Source organism: Macaca nemestrina, chromosome 16 (genome assembly GCF_043159975.1).
Source record: "Macaca nemestrina isolate mMacNem1 chromosome 16, mMacNem.hap1, whole genome shotgun sequence".
Classification (NCBI taxonomy): domain Eukaryota; kingdom Metazoa; phylum Chordata; class Mammalia; order Primates; family Cercopithecidae; genus Macaca; species Macaca nemestrina.
Genome location: NC_092140.1, coordinates 85,584,648 through 85,598,627, shown reverse-complemented (window position 1 = coordinate 85,598,627; position 13,980 = coordinate 85,584,648). Strand labels below are relative to the sequence as shown.

Here is a 13,980-nt window from a genome sequence, read left to right as displayed (position 1 = left end):
GAAACTGTTGGCCGGGGCCACAGTCGCTGCAAAACATGACTAGGGCGGAGTGCTTTGCTTCCAAGCTCACTTGTGCTTCTTGGCAGGCCTCAGTTCTCTGAAGGCTTTTGGACTGAGGGCCTCAGATTTGCCACACTATGTAAGCCACTCCATAGAGGTACATCAGTCTTGCTTCCACCAGCACAAGTGTGAGGAGAAACACAGGCCGAGCCAGAAACAACAGTATTTTTATAACCTAATATTGGAGGTGACGATCCCACAACTTCTGCTGTATTCTACTTGTTAGAAGAGTTGCTAGATCCAGTCCACATTCAAGGGGAGATTACAGCGGCAGATGAATGCCAGCAGTGGGCATCACTGGGGTCCTCTCAGAAGCTGCCTAGCCCATTGAGGAACCAGTGTTTATATGATGCCAGAGTATTACCCTACAGACTTCATACTAATTATTAAGGAGAACATGTGCTAGTATCATTATATTCATGACCATACTGTCAAAGATAAACACAGCTGGACATTACTTAAAGTGGTGAAAACAGATTTTATTTAGTGATCTGACGGTAGCGGAAAGAGTGTAGCTCCGTTCCAATTTTTACAGAGGTGATTTGGGTGTTTTAAAGGGCGGATGAGAGAGGGGAGGGTGCAGGGACTCAGCAGAGTCAGAGAAGTGTAATAGTACAAAGGGTTGGTCAGTGTAATGTGCTTAGGCCAGCTGAGTCTACTAGTTGCTAGTTATCTAAGACAGGATTCCCAGGCAGGAGATAGAGGGCCTATCCTTCCTGGTGATTGTATTTCAAAGGACTAACTTTCAGGGCCTTGAGAGAGATGCTTCTGAGTTGCAAGAGATACACAATAACAATTGCAAACCCTTTATAACAAATCCTCTAAGAAAGCGAGGTCATGGGCCTATCATCAAATGTGTGTTGGCTAGAACAAATAGTACATTTTCCTGGAAACGTTGAGCTTTCTCAGGCAGGCATTTTACGAAGGGGCTGGGGGTCATTCTAGGGACACAGCCTCATGCTGCTAGGTTCCATGCTAGAGTTTGGTCAAGTCTCTTAGTGCAGAGGTTTGTATGCAGTTGCCATGTGCCAAGAGTTCTGCAGTTCTCAAAACTTAGTATCACTGATAGAGGAACTTCTTGATGTGATGCAATTTGAATTTCACATCACCTATAAGATAGTCTTGCCAGGTGCGTTTAATCTGAATTTCATTAGTCTTAAACTTAATTTTACTTTATAGGACCTATGTAGTTTGGATATTTGTCCCCACAAATCTCATGTCGAAATGTAATCCCCAGTGTTAAAGGTGGAGCCTGGTGGGAGGTGCTTGGGTCATGGGGGCAAATCCTGCATGGCTTGGTGCTTTTTTTTTTTTTTTTCTTTTTGAGATAGAGTTTCACTCTTGTTGCCCAGGCTGGAGTGCAATGGCGCGATCTCGGCTCACTGCAACCTCCGCCTCCCGGGTTCAAGCAATTCTCCTGCCTCAGCCTCCCGAGTAGCTGGGACTACAGGCATGCGCCACCACACCTGGCTAATTTTGTATTTTTAGTAGAGACGGGGTTTCTCCATTTTGGTCAGGCTGGTCTCGAATTCCTGACCTCAGGTGATTCACCCGCCTCGACCTCTCAAAGTGCTGGGATTACAGGTGTGAGCCATCACGCCCAGCCAACTTGGTGCTGTCTTTGCAACAGTGAGTTCTCAGGAGATCTAGTTGTTTAAAACTATGTGGCATCCCTTCCCCTGCCTCTTGCTCTTCAGATGTCCCTGTTTCTGCTTCACCTCTGCCATGAGTAAAAGCTCTCTGAGGCCTCCCAAGAAGAAAAGCAGATGCCAGTGGCATCCTTTTACAGCCTGCAGATCTGTGAGCTAGTTAAACATCTTTTCTTTATAAATTACTCAGCCTCAGGTATTTCCTTATAGCAATACAAAAACAGCCTAATACAAGTATATTGATTTAACCAAATACATTAAATTAAGTGGATGGATGAAAGTTACCAATATCATAAGGAAATAGCCAGACAAATCCACAATATAGGTCATTCTACAGAACAACTTTGTTGGACTCCAAAAAGTCAATGTCATGTGAGAAAAAAAGGTACGGAGATGTTATGCTTTGAATGTGTCCCCCAAATTTCATGTGTTGGAAACCTAATTCCCAAATTCATCTGTGGATGCATTTGGAGGTAGGGTGTTTGAAGGGTAATTGGGATTAGATAAGGTTATCAGGTTGGGATCTCCATGATGGGACTGGTGGCTTTATATGAAGAGGAAGAGAGACCTGAGCTACAGGAGAACCTGAGCTGTTCTCTATATGATACCATCTTCCACCATGTTGTGACACAGCAGGAAGGCCCTCGCCAGATGCCAGTGCCATTCCCTTCAACTTTCCAGCCTGCAGAACTATAAGAAATAATGTGTTTTCATAAATTACCCATTCTCAGGTAGTCTGTTATAGTAATAGAAAACAGACTAAGACAGGGCATTAATCTAGAATCTAAACAGAGACATTCAAATGCCATGTGTGAATCTTAGTTGGATCCTGAATTAGACAAAACAAAAACAGCTAAAAAAAGACATATTGGGGGAAAACTGAAGAAAGTTTAATATGTAAGAGCTATTAGGTCTATTATATGATTGTTAATTTTATTAGGTGTGATAATGGAGTTGGTTTTGTAGGAGAATGTCCTTATTCTTAGGAGATGCATTCTGAAATATTTTGCTGAGGTTTGCAATGAACTATTCAATCATCCAACCACCACCACAGAAGTGTGTGTGTGTGCTGATGGAAAAAAGCCAAATGCAGCAAAATGGGAATAGTAGTTGAATCTAGAGTATACAGTGTTGATTGAAATATTAATTTTTAATTTTTGTGGGTACATAGTATCACTAATACTTATATATATATTTATGGGGCACATGACATATTTTGATACACACATGCAATGCATAATAATCACATCAGGGTAAATGGGATATCCATCGCCTCAAGCACTTATCCTTCATGTTACAATCCAATTATACTATTGTAGTTATTTTTAAATTTACAATTATTATTGACTACAGTCACTCTGTTTTGCTATCAAATACTATTTCTTATTCATTCTATTTTTTGTACCCATTAACCATCCCCACTCACTCACCTAACCCCCACTACCCTTCCCAGGTAATTATCCTTCTATCTCCATGAGTTCAATTGTTTTAATTTTTAGCTCCCGTAAGTAAGTGAGAACATGTTAAGTTTGTCTCTGTGCCTGGCTTATTTCACTTAAACTAATGATCTCCAGTTCCATCCATACTGTTGCAGATGACTGAATCTCATCCTTTTTTATGGCTGAATACACCATTGTGTATGTGTACCACATTTTCTTTGTCCATTCAGCTGTTGATGGACACTTTGGACACTGTTCTCCATAGTGGTTGTACTAATTTACATTCCCACCAACAGTGTACAAGGGTTCCCTTTTCTCCACTCTCACCAGCATTTGTTATTGCCTGTCTTTTGGATAAAAGCCATTTTAACTGGGGTGAGATATTTCACTATAGTTTTGTTTTGTATTTCTGATGATCAATGATGTTGAGCACTTTGTCATATACCTGTTTGCTATTTATATGTCTTCTTTTGAGAAAAGTCTATTCAGATCTTTTGCCCATTTTTAAATTAGACTATTCAATTTTTTCCTATAGAGCTCCTTATATATTCTGGTTATTAACCCCTTGTCAGATGCATATTTTGCAAATATTTTCTCCCATTCTGTGGGTTGTCTCTTCACTTTGTTGATTGTTTCCTTTGCTTTGCAGAAGCTTTTTAACTTGATATAATTCCATTTATCAGTTTTTGCTTTGGTTGCCTGTGCTTATGGGGTATTACTCAATAAATCTTTGCCCACTCCTGTGTCCTGGAGAGTTTCCCCAATGTTTTCTTTTACTAGTTTCATAGCTTGAGGTCTTAGGTTTAAGCCTTTAATCCATTTTGATCTGAATTTTGTACATGATGACAGGCAGGAGTCTAGTTTCATTCTTCTGCATATGGATATCCAGTTTTCCCAGCACTGTTTATCGAAGAGACTGTCTTTTCCCCAGTGCACGTTCTTGGTACCGTTGCCAAAAATAAGTTCACTATAGATGTATGGATTTGTTTCTGGGTTCTCTATTGTGTTCCATTGGTCTATGTGTCTACTTTTATGCCAATACCATGCTGTTTTGGTTACTATTGCTCTCTAATATAATTTGAAGCCAGGTAATGTAATTCCTCTAGTCTTGTTCATTTAGCTCAGGATAGCTTTGGCTATTATGGGTCTTTTGTAGTTCTATGTGTTTAGAATTGCTTTTTCTATTTCTGTGAAGAATGTCACTGGTATTATGATAGGGATTGCATCGAATCTGTAGATTGCTTTGGGTAGTATGGCCATTTTAACAATATTAATTCTTTCAATCTATGAATATGGAATATGTTTCCATTTTTTGGTGTCCTCTTCAATTTCTTTCATCAGTGTTTTATAGTTCTCATTATACAGATCTTTTACTGCTTTGGTTAATTCCAAGATATTTTATTTTATTTGTAGACATTATAAATTGGATTACTTTCTTGATTTCTTTTTCAGATTGTTCACTGTGGCATTCTTCACAGAAATAGAAAAAACAAATGCTATTGATTTTGTATCCTGCAACTTTACTGAATTTTTTTTATCAGTTCTAATAATTTTTTGGTGGAGTCTTTACATTTTTCCATATATAAAATCATACCTGCAAACAAGGACAATTTGACGTCTCCCTTTCTAATTTGGATGCCCTTTATTTCTTTCTCTTGTCTGATTGCTCTAGCCAGGACTTCCAGTACTATGTCAAACAGTGGTGACAGTGGACATCCTTGTTGTGCTCCAGATCTTAGAGGAAAGACTTTCAGTTTTTCCCCATTGAGTATGATACTAGCTGTGGGTCTGTCATACATGGCTTTCATTATGTTGAGGTATGTTCCTTCTGTACCCAGTTTTCTGAGGGCTTTTTTTTTTAACATGAAGGGATGTTGAATTTTATTAATGCTTTTTCAGCACTAATTGAAATGATCATATGGTTTTTGTCCTCCATTCTGTTATTATGATGTATTACATTGATTGATTTGCATATGTTGGACTATCCTTGAATTCTTGGGACAAATCTCACTTGGTCATGATGAATGATTCTTAAAAATGTGTTGCTGGCCGGGCATGGTGGCTCACGCCTGTAATCCTAGCACTTTGGAAGGCCGAGGCGAGCAGATCACGTGGTCAGGAGATCAAGACCACCCTAGCTAACACGGTGAAACCCCGTCTCTACTAAAAATACAAAAATTATCCGAGTGTGGTGGCAGGTGCCTGTAGTCCCAGCTACTCAGGAGGCTAAGGCAAGAGAATGGCGTGAACCCTGGAGGTGGAGCTTGCAGTGAGCCAAGATTGCGCCACTACACTCCAACCTGGACGAAAGTGTGAGACTCCATCTCAAAAAAACAAAACAAAACAAAACAAGCAAAACAAAAAATGTGTTGCTGAATCCAGTTTGTTAGTATCTTGTTGAGGATGTTTGCATCAAAATTCATCAGGGATATTGACCTGTAGTTTTGTTTTTTTTTTTTTTAAATGTGTCTTTGTCTGATTTTGTTATCAGGGTAATACTGGCCTCACAGAATGAGTTTGGAAGTATTCCCTCCTCCTCTGTTTTTCAGAATTGTTTGAATAGAATTGGTGTCCATTTTTAAATGTCTGGTAGAATTCAGCAGTGAAGCCATCAGACGCCAGGCTTTTCTTTACTGGGAGACTTTTTTTTTTTTTTTTTTTTTTTAACAGTTTTGATCTTGTTACTTGTTACCAGTCTGTTCAGGGTTTGGATTTCTTCATGGTTCAATCTTGGTAGGTTGTATGTGTCTTAAGAATTTATCCATTTCCTCTAAATTTTCCAACTTACTGGAATATAGTTGCTTATAGTAGCCAGTAATGATCCTTTGAATTTCTGCAGTATCAGTTGTAATGTTATCATTTTAATCTCTGATTTTATCTATCTGTGTCTTCTCTCTTTTGTCTTAGTCTGGCTAAAGGTTTGTCAATTTTATCTTTTCAAAAAACCAGCATTTCATTTCATTGATCTTTTGTATTGTTTTCTTCATTTCAACTTCATTTATTTGTGCTCTAATTTTTATTATTTCTTTTCTTCTACTAATTTTGGGTTTGGTTTGCTCTTGCTTTTCTGGTTCTTTAAGATGTACCACTACGTTATTTGAAGTTTTTCTTTTTTTATGGTGTAGGTACTTGTAGCTATAAATTTCCCTCTTAGTACTGTTTTCACTGTATCCTATAGGATTTGGTATGTTGTGTTTCCATTATCATTTGTTTCAATAAATTTTTCAATTGTTTTCTTAATTTCTTCATTGACTCACTGGTCATTCAGGAGCATATTAATTTTCATGCATTTGTATAGTTTCCAAAATTCCTCATTATTGATTTCCAGTCTTATTCCATTGAGGTAAGATGCTTGATTTTGTTTAACTTCTTTTTGAATGTTTTAAGACTTGTTTTGTGACCTAACATATGGTCTATCCTTGAGAATAATCCATGTGCTGAGGAAAAGAATGTCTATTCTTCAGCCATTGTATGAAAGACTCTGTAAATATAATTAGTTCCATTTGTTTCTAAATGAATCAAGCAGAAACTCTAGAGTTGAAAAATGCAACTGACATACTGAAGCATTATGTCTGATGTTTGTTGGTTTTCTGTCTGGAAGATTCATCTAATGCTTAAAGTGGGGTGTTAGTCTCCAGCTATTATGGTATTGATGTCTATCTCTCCTAAAAATTTTTTTTCCTTTGTAGAGACAGGGTCTTGCTATATTGCCCAGGCTGTTCTTGAAATCCTGGGCTCAAGTGATCTTCCTGCCATGGTCTCCCAAAGTGTTAGGATTACACACCATGTCCAGCCTCTATCTCTTGTTTTAGCTCTAATAATATTTGCTTTATATGTGTGGGTGCTCCAGTGTTGGATGCATATAGATTTACAATCATCATGTCCTCTTGCTGAACTGACCCCTTTCTTTATCATTATATAACCTTCTTTGTCTCTTCTTGTAGTTTTTTTCTTGAAATCTATTTTGTCTGATATAACTATTCATGCTGGTTTTTTTTTTTTTTTTTTTTTTTTGGAGATGGAATCTCACTCTGTTGCCCAGGCTGGAGTGCAGTGGCGTGATCTCGGCTCACTGCAAGCTCCGCCTCCTGGGTTCATGCCATTCTCCTGCCTCAGCCTCCTGAGTAGCTGGGACTACAGGCACCTGCCACCATGCCTGGCTAATTTTTTGTATTTTTAGTAGCGACTGGGTTTCACGGTGTTAGTGAAGATGGTCTCAATCTCCTGACCTTGTGATCCCCCAGCCTCGGCCTCCCGAAGTGCTGGGATTACAGGCGTGAGCCACCACGCCCAGCCTATTCATGCTTTTTTTTGTTTCAACTGGCATGAAATATGTTTTTCCATCCATTTATTTTCAGTCTATATGTATCTTTATAGGTGAAAAATGCTTCTTGTAGGCAACAGATCATTGGGTCTTATTTTTTCATCCATTTAGCCACTCTACATCTTTTTGTTGGAGAGTTTAGGCCATTTACATTTAATGTTATTATTAATAAGGACTTACTTCTGCCATTTTGTGATTTGTTTTCTGGTTGTTTTGTGGTCTTCCCTTCTTTCTTTCCTTCTTTCCTGTCTTCCTTCACTTTTTAACTTTTTTGTTTCTCTTTATGTCTTATTGCACTATGTCTTGAAATGTTGTAGTTATTATTTTTGACTGCTTCATCATTTAGTCTTTCTACTTAAGAGTAAGTTACAACCCACAACTACAGTATTATAATATTCTGTGTTTTCCAATGTGTTTACTATTGCCAGTGAGATTTATACCTTCAGATGATTTTTTTTTTTTTTTTTTTTTGAGACAGAGTTTCACTCTTGTTGCCTAGGCTATAGTGCAATGGCACAATCTTGGCTCACCACAACCTCCACCTCCTGGGTTCAGGCGATTCTCCTGCCTCAGCCTCCCGAATAGCTGGGATTACAGGCATGTGCTACCACGCCTGGCTAATTTTGTATTTTTTTAGTAGAGACGGGGTTTCTCCATGTTGATTAGGCTGGTCTTGAACTCCTGACCTCAGGTGATCCACCCACCTTGGCCTCTCAAAGTGCTGGGATTACAGGTATGAACCACTGTGCCTGGCCCCAGATTATTTCTTATTGCTCATTAACCTCCTTTCTTTCAGATTGAAGGATTCCCTTTAGCTTTTTTTTAGGACAGGTCTGGTGTTGATGAAATCGCTCAGCTTTTGTTTTTCTGTCTTTATTTTTCCTTCATGCTTGAAGGATATTTTTGCTGGACATACTATTCTAGAGTAACAGATTTTTCCTTCAGCACTTTATATATGTCATGCCACTCTCTCTCTGGTCTGTACAGTTTCCACTGAAAAGTCTGCTGCCAGACATACTGGAGCTCCACTGTATGTTGTTTCTTTTCTCTTGCTGCTTTTAGGATCCTTTCTTTATCCTTGAGCTTTGGAAGTTTTGTTATTAAATGCTTTGAGGTAGTCTTCTTTGGGTTAGATTGGCGTGGTGTTCTATAGCCTTTTTGTACTTGAATATTGGTTATCTTCCTCTAGATTTGGGAAGTTCTGTGATATTATCAGTTTGAAGAAACTTTCTACCCTCATCTCTTTCTCTATCTCCTCCTTAAGGCCAATCATTCCTAAGATTTGCCCTTTTCAGGCTATTTTCTAGATCTTGTAGATGTGCTTCATTCTTTCTGATTCTTTTTTCCTCTCCTCTGTGTATTTTTTTTCTGTCTCTCTGTGTGTGTGTGTGTGTGTGTGTGTGTGTGTGTGTATGTGTGTGTGTGAGACAGAGTTTCGCTCTTGTTGCCCAGGCTGGAGTGCAGTGTTGAGATCTTGGCTCACTGCAACCTCTGCCTCCCAAGTTCAAGTGATTCTCCTGCCTCAGCTTCCCAAGTAGCTGGGATTACAGGCATGCACCACTACACCTGGCTAATTTTTGTATTTTTAGTAGAGGCAGGGTTTCACCATGTTGGTCAGTCTGGTCTTGAACTCCTGACTGCAGGTGACCCACCCACCTTGGCCTCCCAAAGTGCTGGGATTACAGGTGTGAGCTACAGCGCTCAGCCTTCTCTGTGTATTTTCAGATCGATTGTTATCAGTCTCACTAATTCTTCTGTTTGTTCAATTCTGCTATTAAGGGACTGGACTCTGATGCATTCTTCAGTATGTCAGTTGCATTTTTCGACTCTAGAATTTCTGCTTCTTTTTAATTATTTCAATCTCTTTGTTAAGTTTACATCATAGAATTCTGAAATTCTTCTCTGTATTATCTCAAATTTCTTTGAGTTTCCTCAAAACAGCTATTTTGAATTCTCTGTCTGAAAGGTCACATCTCTGTTTCTTTGGGATTGGTCCCTGGTGCCTTATTTAGTTCATTTGTTGAGATCATGTTTTCCTGGCTGGTGTTGATGCTTGTAGATGTTTGGGCAATAAAGAGTTAGGAATTTATTATAGTCTTTGCAATCTGGGCTTTGCAATCTGTGCCTGCCCTTCTTGAGAAGATTTTCCAGGTATACAGAGGGACTAGGGCCCCAAGCTCAGTAATGCTATGGTTCTTGCAGACTCATAGAGGTCCCACCTTGGTGGTCTTGGATAAGATTAGGAAGAATTCTCTGGATTACCAGGCAGAAACTCTTGTTTTCTTTCTTATTTTCTCCCAAACAAAGTCTCTCTGTGCTGAGCTGCCTGGAACTGAGGTGATGCAAACACCCATGTGGCCACCACCAGTGGAACTGCCCTGAGGCAGACCTGAAATCAGCATAGCACTGGGTCTTGCCCAAAGCCCATTGTAACCACCACCTGGCTACTGCCTATGTTTGCACAGGCTGTAAGGCTCTACAATAAGCAGGTGGTGAAGCCAGCCAGGCTTGTGTCCTTCTCTTCAGGATGGTGAATTCTCCCAGGCCCCAGGCAGGTCCAGAGATGCTATCTGGGAACCAGGGACTGCAGTAAAAACCTTACAAATCTACCTTGTGTCTTATTCTACTGTGACTAAGCTGGCACCCAAACCACAAGACAAAATCCTTCACACTCTTCCCTCCCCTTTCCACAGGCAGAGGGGCCTCTCCCTGTGGCCACTACCACCACTGACCCATGGCGAGTTCTGTCAGACCACCACCAATGTTCACTTAAGGCCCAAGGGCTCTTCGGTCAGCTGTGACAAATGTTGCCAGGCCTGGAACTCACCCTTCAGGGTAGTGAATTCCCCTCTGGCACAGTGCAGGCCCAGAAATGCTATCGAAGAGCCTGGACCTGGGGACCCCAAGAGCCCGTTGGTGCTCCAAACCACTATGGCCAAGCTGATACCTGAAGCTGGCATGTCTGAGTCTCACTCAAGACCCACAGCATACTGTCTATGAGTCACTGTTGGCTACTCAGGGCCCATGGGCTCTTTAGTCAGCAGGTGATGAAACCTGCAAGACTGAGTACCTCCCTTCAAGGCAGAGGGTTCCCCTCTGTCCCAGGGTGTGTCTAGAAATGCTGTCTGAGAGCTAGGGCCTGGGATGGGGGCCTCATGATTCTGCCAGGTGCCCTGTCCTATTGTGGTTGAGCTGGTATCCAAGACGCAAGACAAAGTCCTTACTCTTCCCTCTCCTCTCCTCAAGCAGAAGGAAGGAGTCGCTTTCGTTGCTGTGAGCTGCACTGCCTGGGGTTGGGGGAGGGGTGGCACAAGCACTTCCTTAGCCACCCAGCTGGTGTCCCATGTCCACTGGCTCTGCACTCAGCACAGAAGAAGGATTTACCTAGGAACTGCAGTCCTTGTGGCCTAGACTGCCTTTCAAGTTTATTTAGGACCTTAGAACACTTCAGCCCACAGTGTTGAGGCTTGCTGAAACTCAAGTTCTGACTGCTGGGATGGACAATTCCCCTCTGGCTAGGGCTGGTCTAGATGCTCCCTCTGTGGATGGGCATCTGCTGAGTTTAACTCAGTTTTGCTTTCTGCTGTGACCAGGCAGCACTGAGTTCAACACAGGGTCCCACAATTGCTGTGCTTTCCGTCTCTCAAGGGCGCAGCACCTGCTGCTGCTAGGGGAATGGGGGAGGAGCAGTGTTACCAATTCAAGACCATCTTTCCTACCTTCTTTCAGTGATATGAAGTTAAAATCAGGTACTGTGATTGCTTGCCTGATTTCTGGTTCTTATAAAGGTGCTTTTTGTATGTGTAAATAGTTGTTAAATCAGTGTTGCTGCGTTGGGGGATGATTGGTAAAGGCTTCTACATTCAGCCATCTTGCTCAGGCCTCTCCTGATTGAACTCTTTCTTAAAACTTATTGTGGCTGGGCACAAAGGCTCACATGTGTAATCCCAGCACTTTGAAAGGCTGAGGCAGGAGGATCACTTAAGGCCAAGAGTTCAAGACCAGCCTGCGTAACATAGCAAGACCCCATCTCTACAACAATAAAAAATTATCTGGGCATGATGGTGCCTGCCTGTAGTCCCAGCTAGTTGGGAGGCTAAGGTGGGAGGATTGCTTGAGCTCAGAAGTTCAAGGTTGCAGTGAGCTATGATCATGCCACTGCATTCCAGCCTGGGCAAGAGTGACATTTTATCTCTAAAAAAGTAATTTGGCTGGGCGTGGTGGCTCACACCTGTAATCCCAGCACTCTGGGAGGCTGAGGTGGGTGGATCACGAGGTCAGGAGTTCAAGACCAGCCTGGTCAAAATGGTGAAACCTCACCTCTACTAAAAATACAAAATTAACTGAGTGTGGTGGCACACACCTGTAATCCCAGCTATTCGGGAGGCTGAGGCAGAGAATTTTTTTTTTTTTTTTTTTTTTTGAGACGGAGTCTTGCTCTGTCTCTCAGGCTGGAGTACAGTGCTGTGATCTTGGCTCACTGCAACCTCTGCCTCCCAGGTTCAAGTGATTCTCCTGCCTCAGCCTCCCTAGTAGCTGGGACTACAGGTGTGTGCCGCCACGCCTGGCTGACTTTTTGTATTTTTTTTTAGTAGAGATGGGGTTTCATCTGTTAGCCAGGATAGTCTCGATCTCCTGACTTCGTGAGCCACCCGCCTCAGCCTCTCAAAAGTGCTGGGATTACAGGTGTGAGCCACCGTTCCTGGTGCAGAGAATTTCTTAAACCTGGGAGGTGGAGGTTGCAGTGAGCCGAGATCGTGCCACTGCCCTCCAGCCTGGGCGACCGAGCGAGACTCCATCTCAAAAATCAATAAATAATTTATTTATTTTAGACTTTTCATTATGCTTGAATATTTTCAAAATAAAAATTAGGGAAAACGTTTATCTCTAATGTGTACACCTAAGCAATTCCACTGGCCTTAAAACTCTAGCTAGTCTTTCTTGGCATATAAATTCTTCTCTGAGGGGTATCTAAAATAATAATTCCTCTCTTTTTATTTTATTTTTTAAAATTTTTTGAGATGGAGTCTTGGTCTGTTGTCCAGGCTGGAGTGCAATAGTGTGATTTCAGCTCACTGCAACCTCTGCCTCCTGGGTTCAAGTGATTCTCCTGCTTCAGCCTCCTGATGAGCTGGGATTACAGGCACCTGCCACCATGCCTAGCTAATTTTTGTATTTTTGTATAGATGGGGTTTCGCCAGGTTGACCAGGCTGGTCTTGAACTCCTGACCTCAGGTCATCTACCCACCTCGGCCTCCCAAAGTGCTGGGATTACAGGCATGAGCCACCATGCCCAGCCATTACTCTCTTTTTAACTTGAAACTTCTTCGGAACAATTACTAAATACATCATGTCACTTTGTATTAGTTGGTGATTTACATGTTTAAATCCTTCAGTCAACTGCAAGCTCTTTAACGTAAGGACTGGGTTTTATATAATGCTGCACAAAACTGATCTCAGTGTATTACTCGTATTATACCATGTCTGTTGATGCTCATTAAGTTAAGCCAGCAAACAGTAACTTTTTTACTCCAGCTTGCCAGGAGTAAAAAAAAAAAAAAAGAAATGGAAGTCAAGCAGAGAGTCTATTTAAAATATCAACTTATGTTTATATAGTGTAGAATTCATACAGTAATCAAAGAGCTTTACAGTCTGTACCTAGATGCTCATTGCTATTGAGTGACTCATATTCTTCATAATTTTTATTCTTCATAATTTTTATTTAAAAGTCATAATTTTTATTTAAAAGTCTTAACTTTAACATGATTAACAGTATTATGTTTTTTCTTTATGTTTTGAATTTTTTTGTAGACATGGGGTCTATTTTGCCCAGGCTAGTATCAAATTCTTGCCTCAAGAAATCTTCCCCTTTTGGCCCTCCAAAGTGCTGGGATTACAGGCATAAGCAACCACTGTAGGCCAAAGTACTTTGTCTTTAAATAAAAGGTTTATAAGTAAGCCTGTCATTCATATTTCACTAAATTTTACCATATTTTCCTGAAGTAGTAGATGAAAAATATGCTTAAATTAATTCATAGATGGCAGGGAAAAAAGGCGTATAAAGAGAACAAGTGACCTGTCCTAAATCACACAATCACTTCTCAATACTTTCCCTTTTCAGTGATGCATGCTTATTTTCTACTTGATGAGTTGGATCGTACTTTACAGGAAACCTAAAATAAATCCTTAGGTTAGGAAATGTGACCTCGATTCATTAAAAAACACATATTTATGTGTAATGTGTTCTTATAGCTGTAATTTACAAATATTCATAAAGATTTCCAAACCTCAGTCTGCCTCTTGATATAGGTCCATTTCATTTATATAATCATAATTAATAAGTCAGTATTTATTTTGCTGATTTAAGGTGTTCATCCAAAAGTTCAACAACGGCTTCTTCATCTGCTGATTGAAGCAGTCTCTGAATTAGCTGATCCAGGCCCTTCCCACCACACAAAAATTCCTGGTAAAAGAGAGAGCTATTATGAAACCTGGTAAAAGAGAAAGC

General features: G+C 40.7%; 2 protein-coding genes across 12 annotated transcripts in view; one reads left to right on the top strand and one right to left on the bottom strand.

Moving 5' to 3' along the window:
• LOC105491738 (N-alpha-acetyltransferase 16, NatA auxiliary subunit) overlaps window positions 1-13,980 on the top strand; it is a 249,151-nt gene that overhangs the window by 79,316 nt on the left and 155,855 nt on the right. The window lies entirely within an intron of this gene.
• LOC105491737 (mitochondrial translation release factor 1) overlaps window positions 8,848-13,980 on the bottom strand; it is a 95,132-nt gene continuing 89,999 nt past the window's right edge. For all 8 annotated transcript variants that reach the window (XM_011758394.3, XM_071081447.1, XM_071081449.1 and 5 more), the window contains one exon: window positions 8,848-13,935. In XM_011758394.3, the coding sequence (XP_011756696.1) occupies window positions 13,822-13,935 (114 nt within the window). In that variant the 3' untranslated portion in view covers window positions 8,848-13,821. The remainder of the gene's footprint in view (window positions 13,936-13,980) is intronic.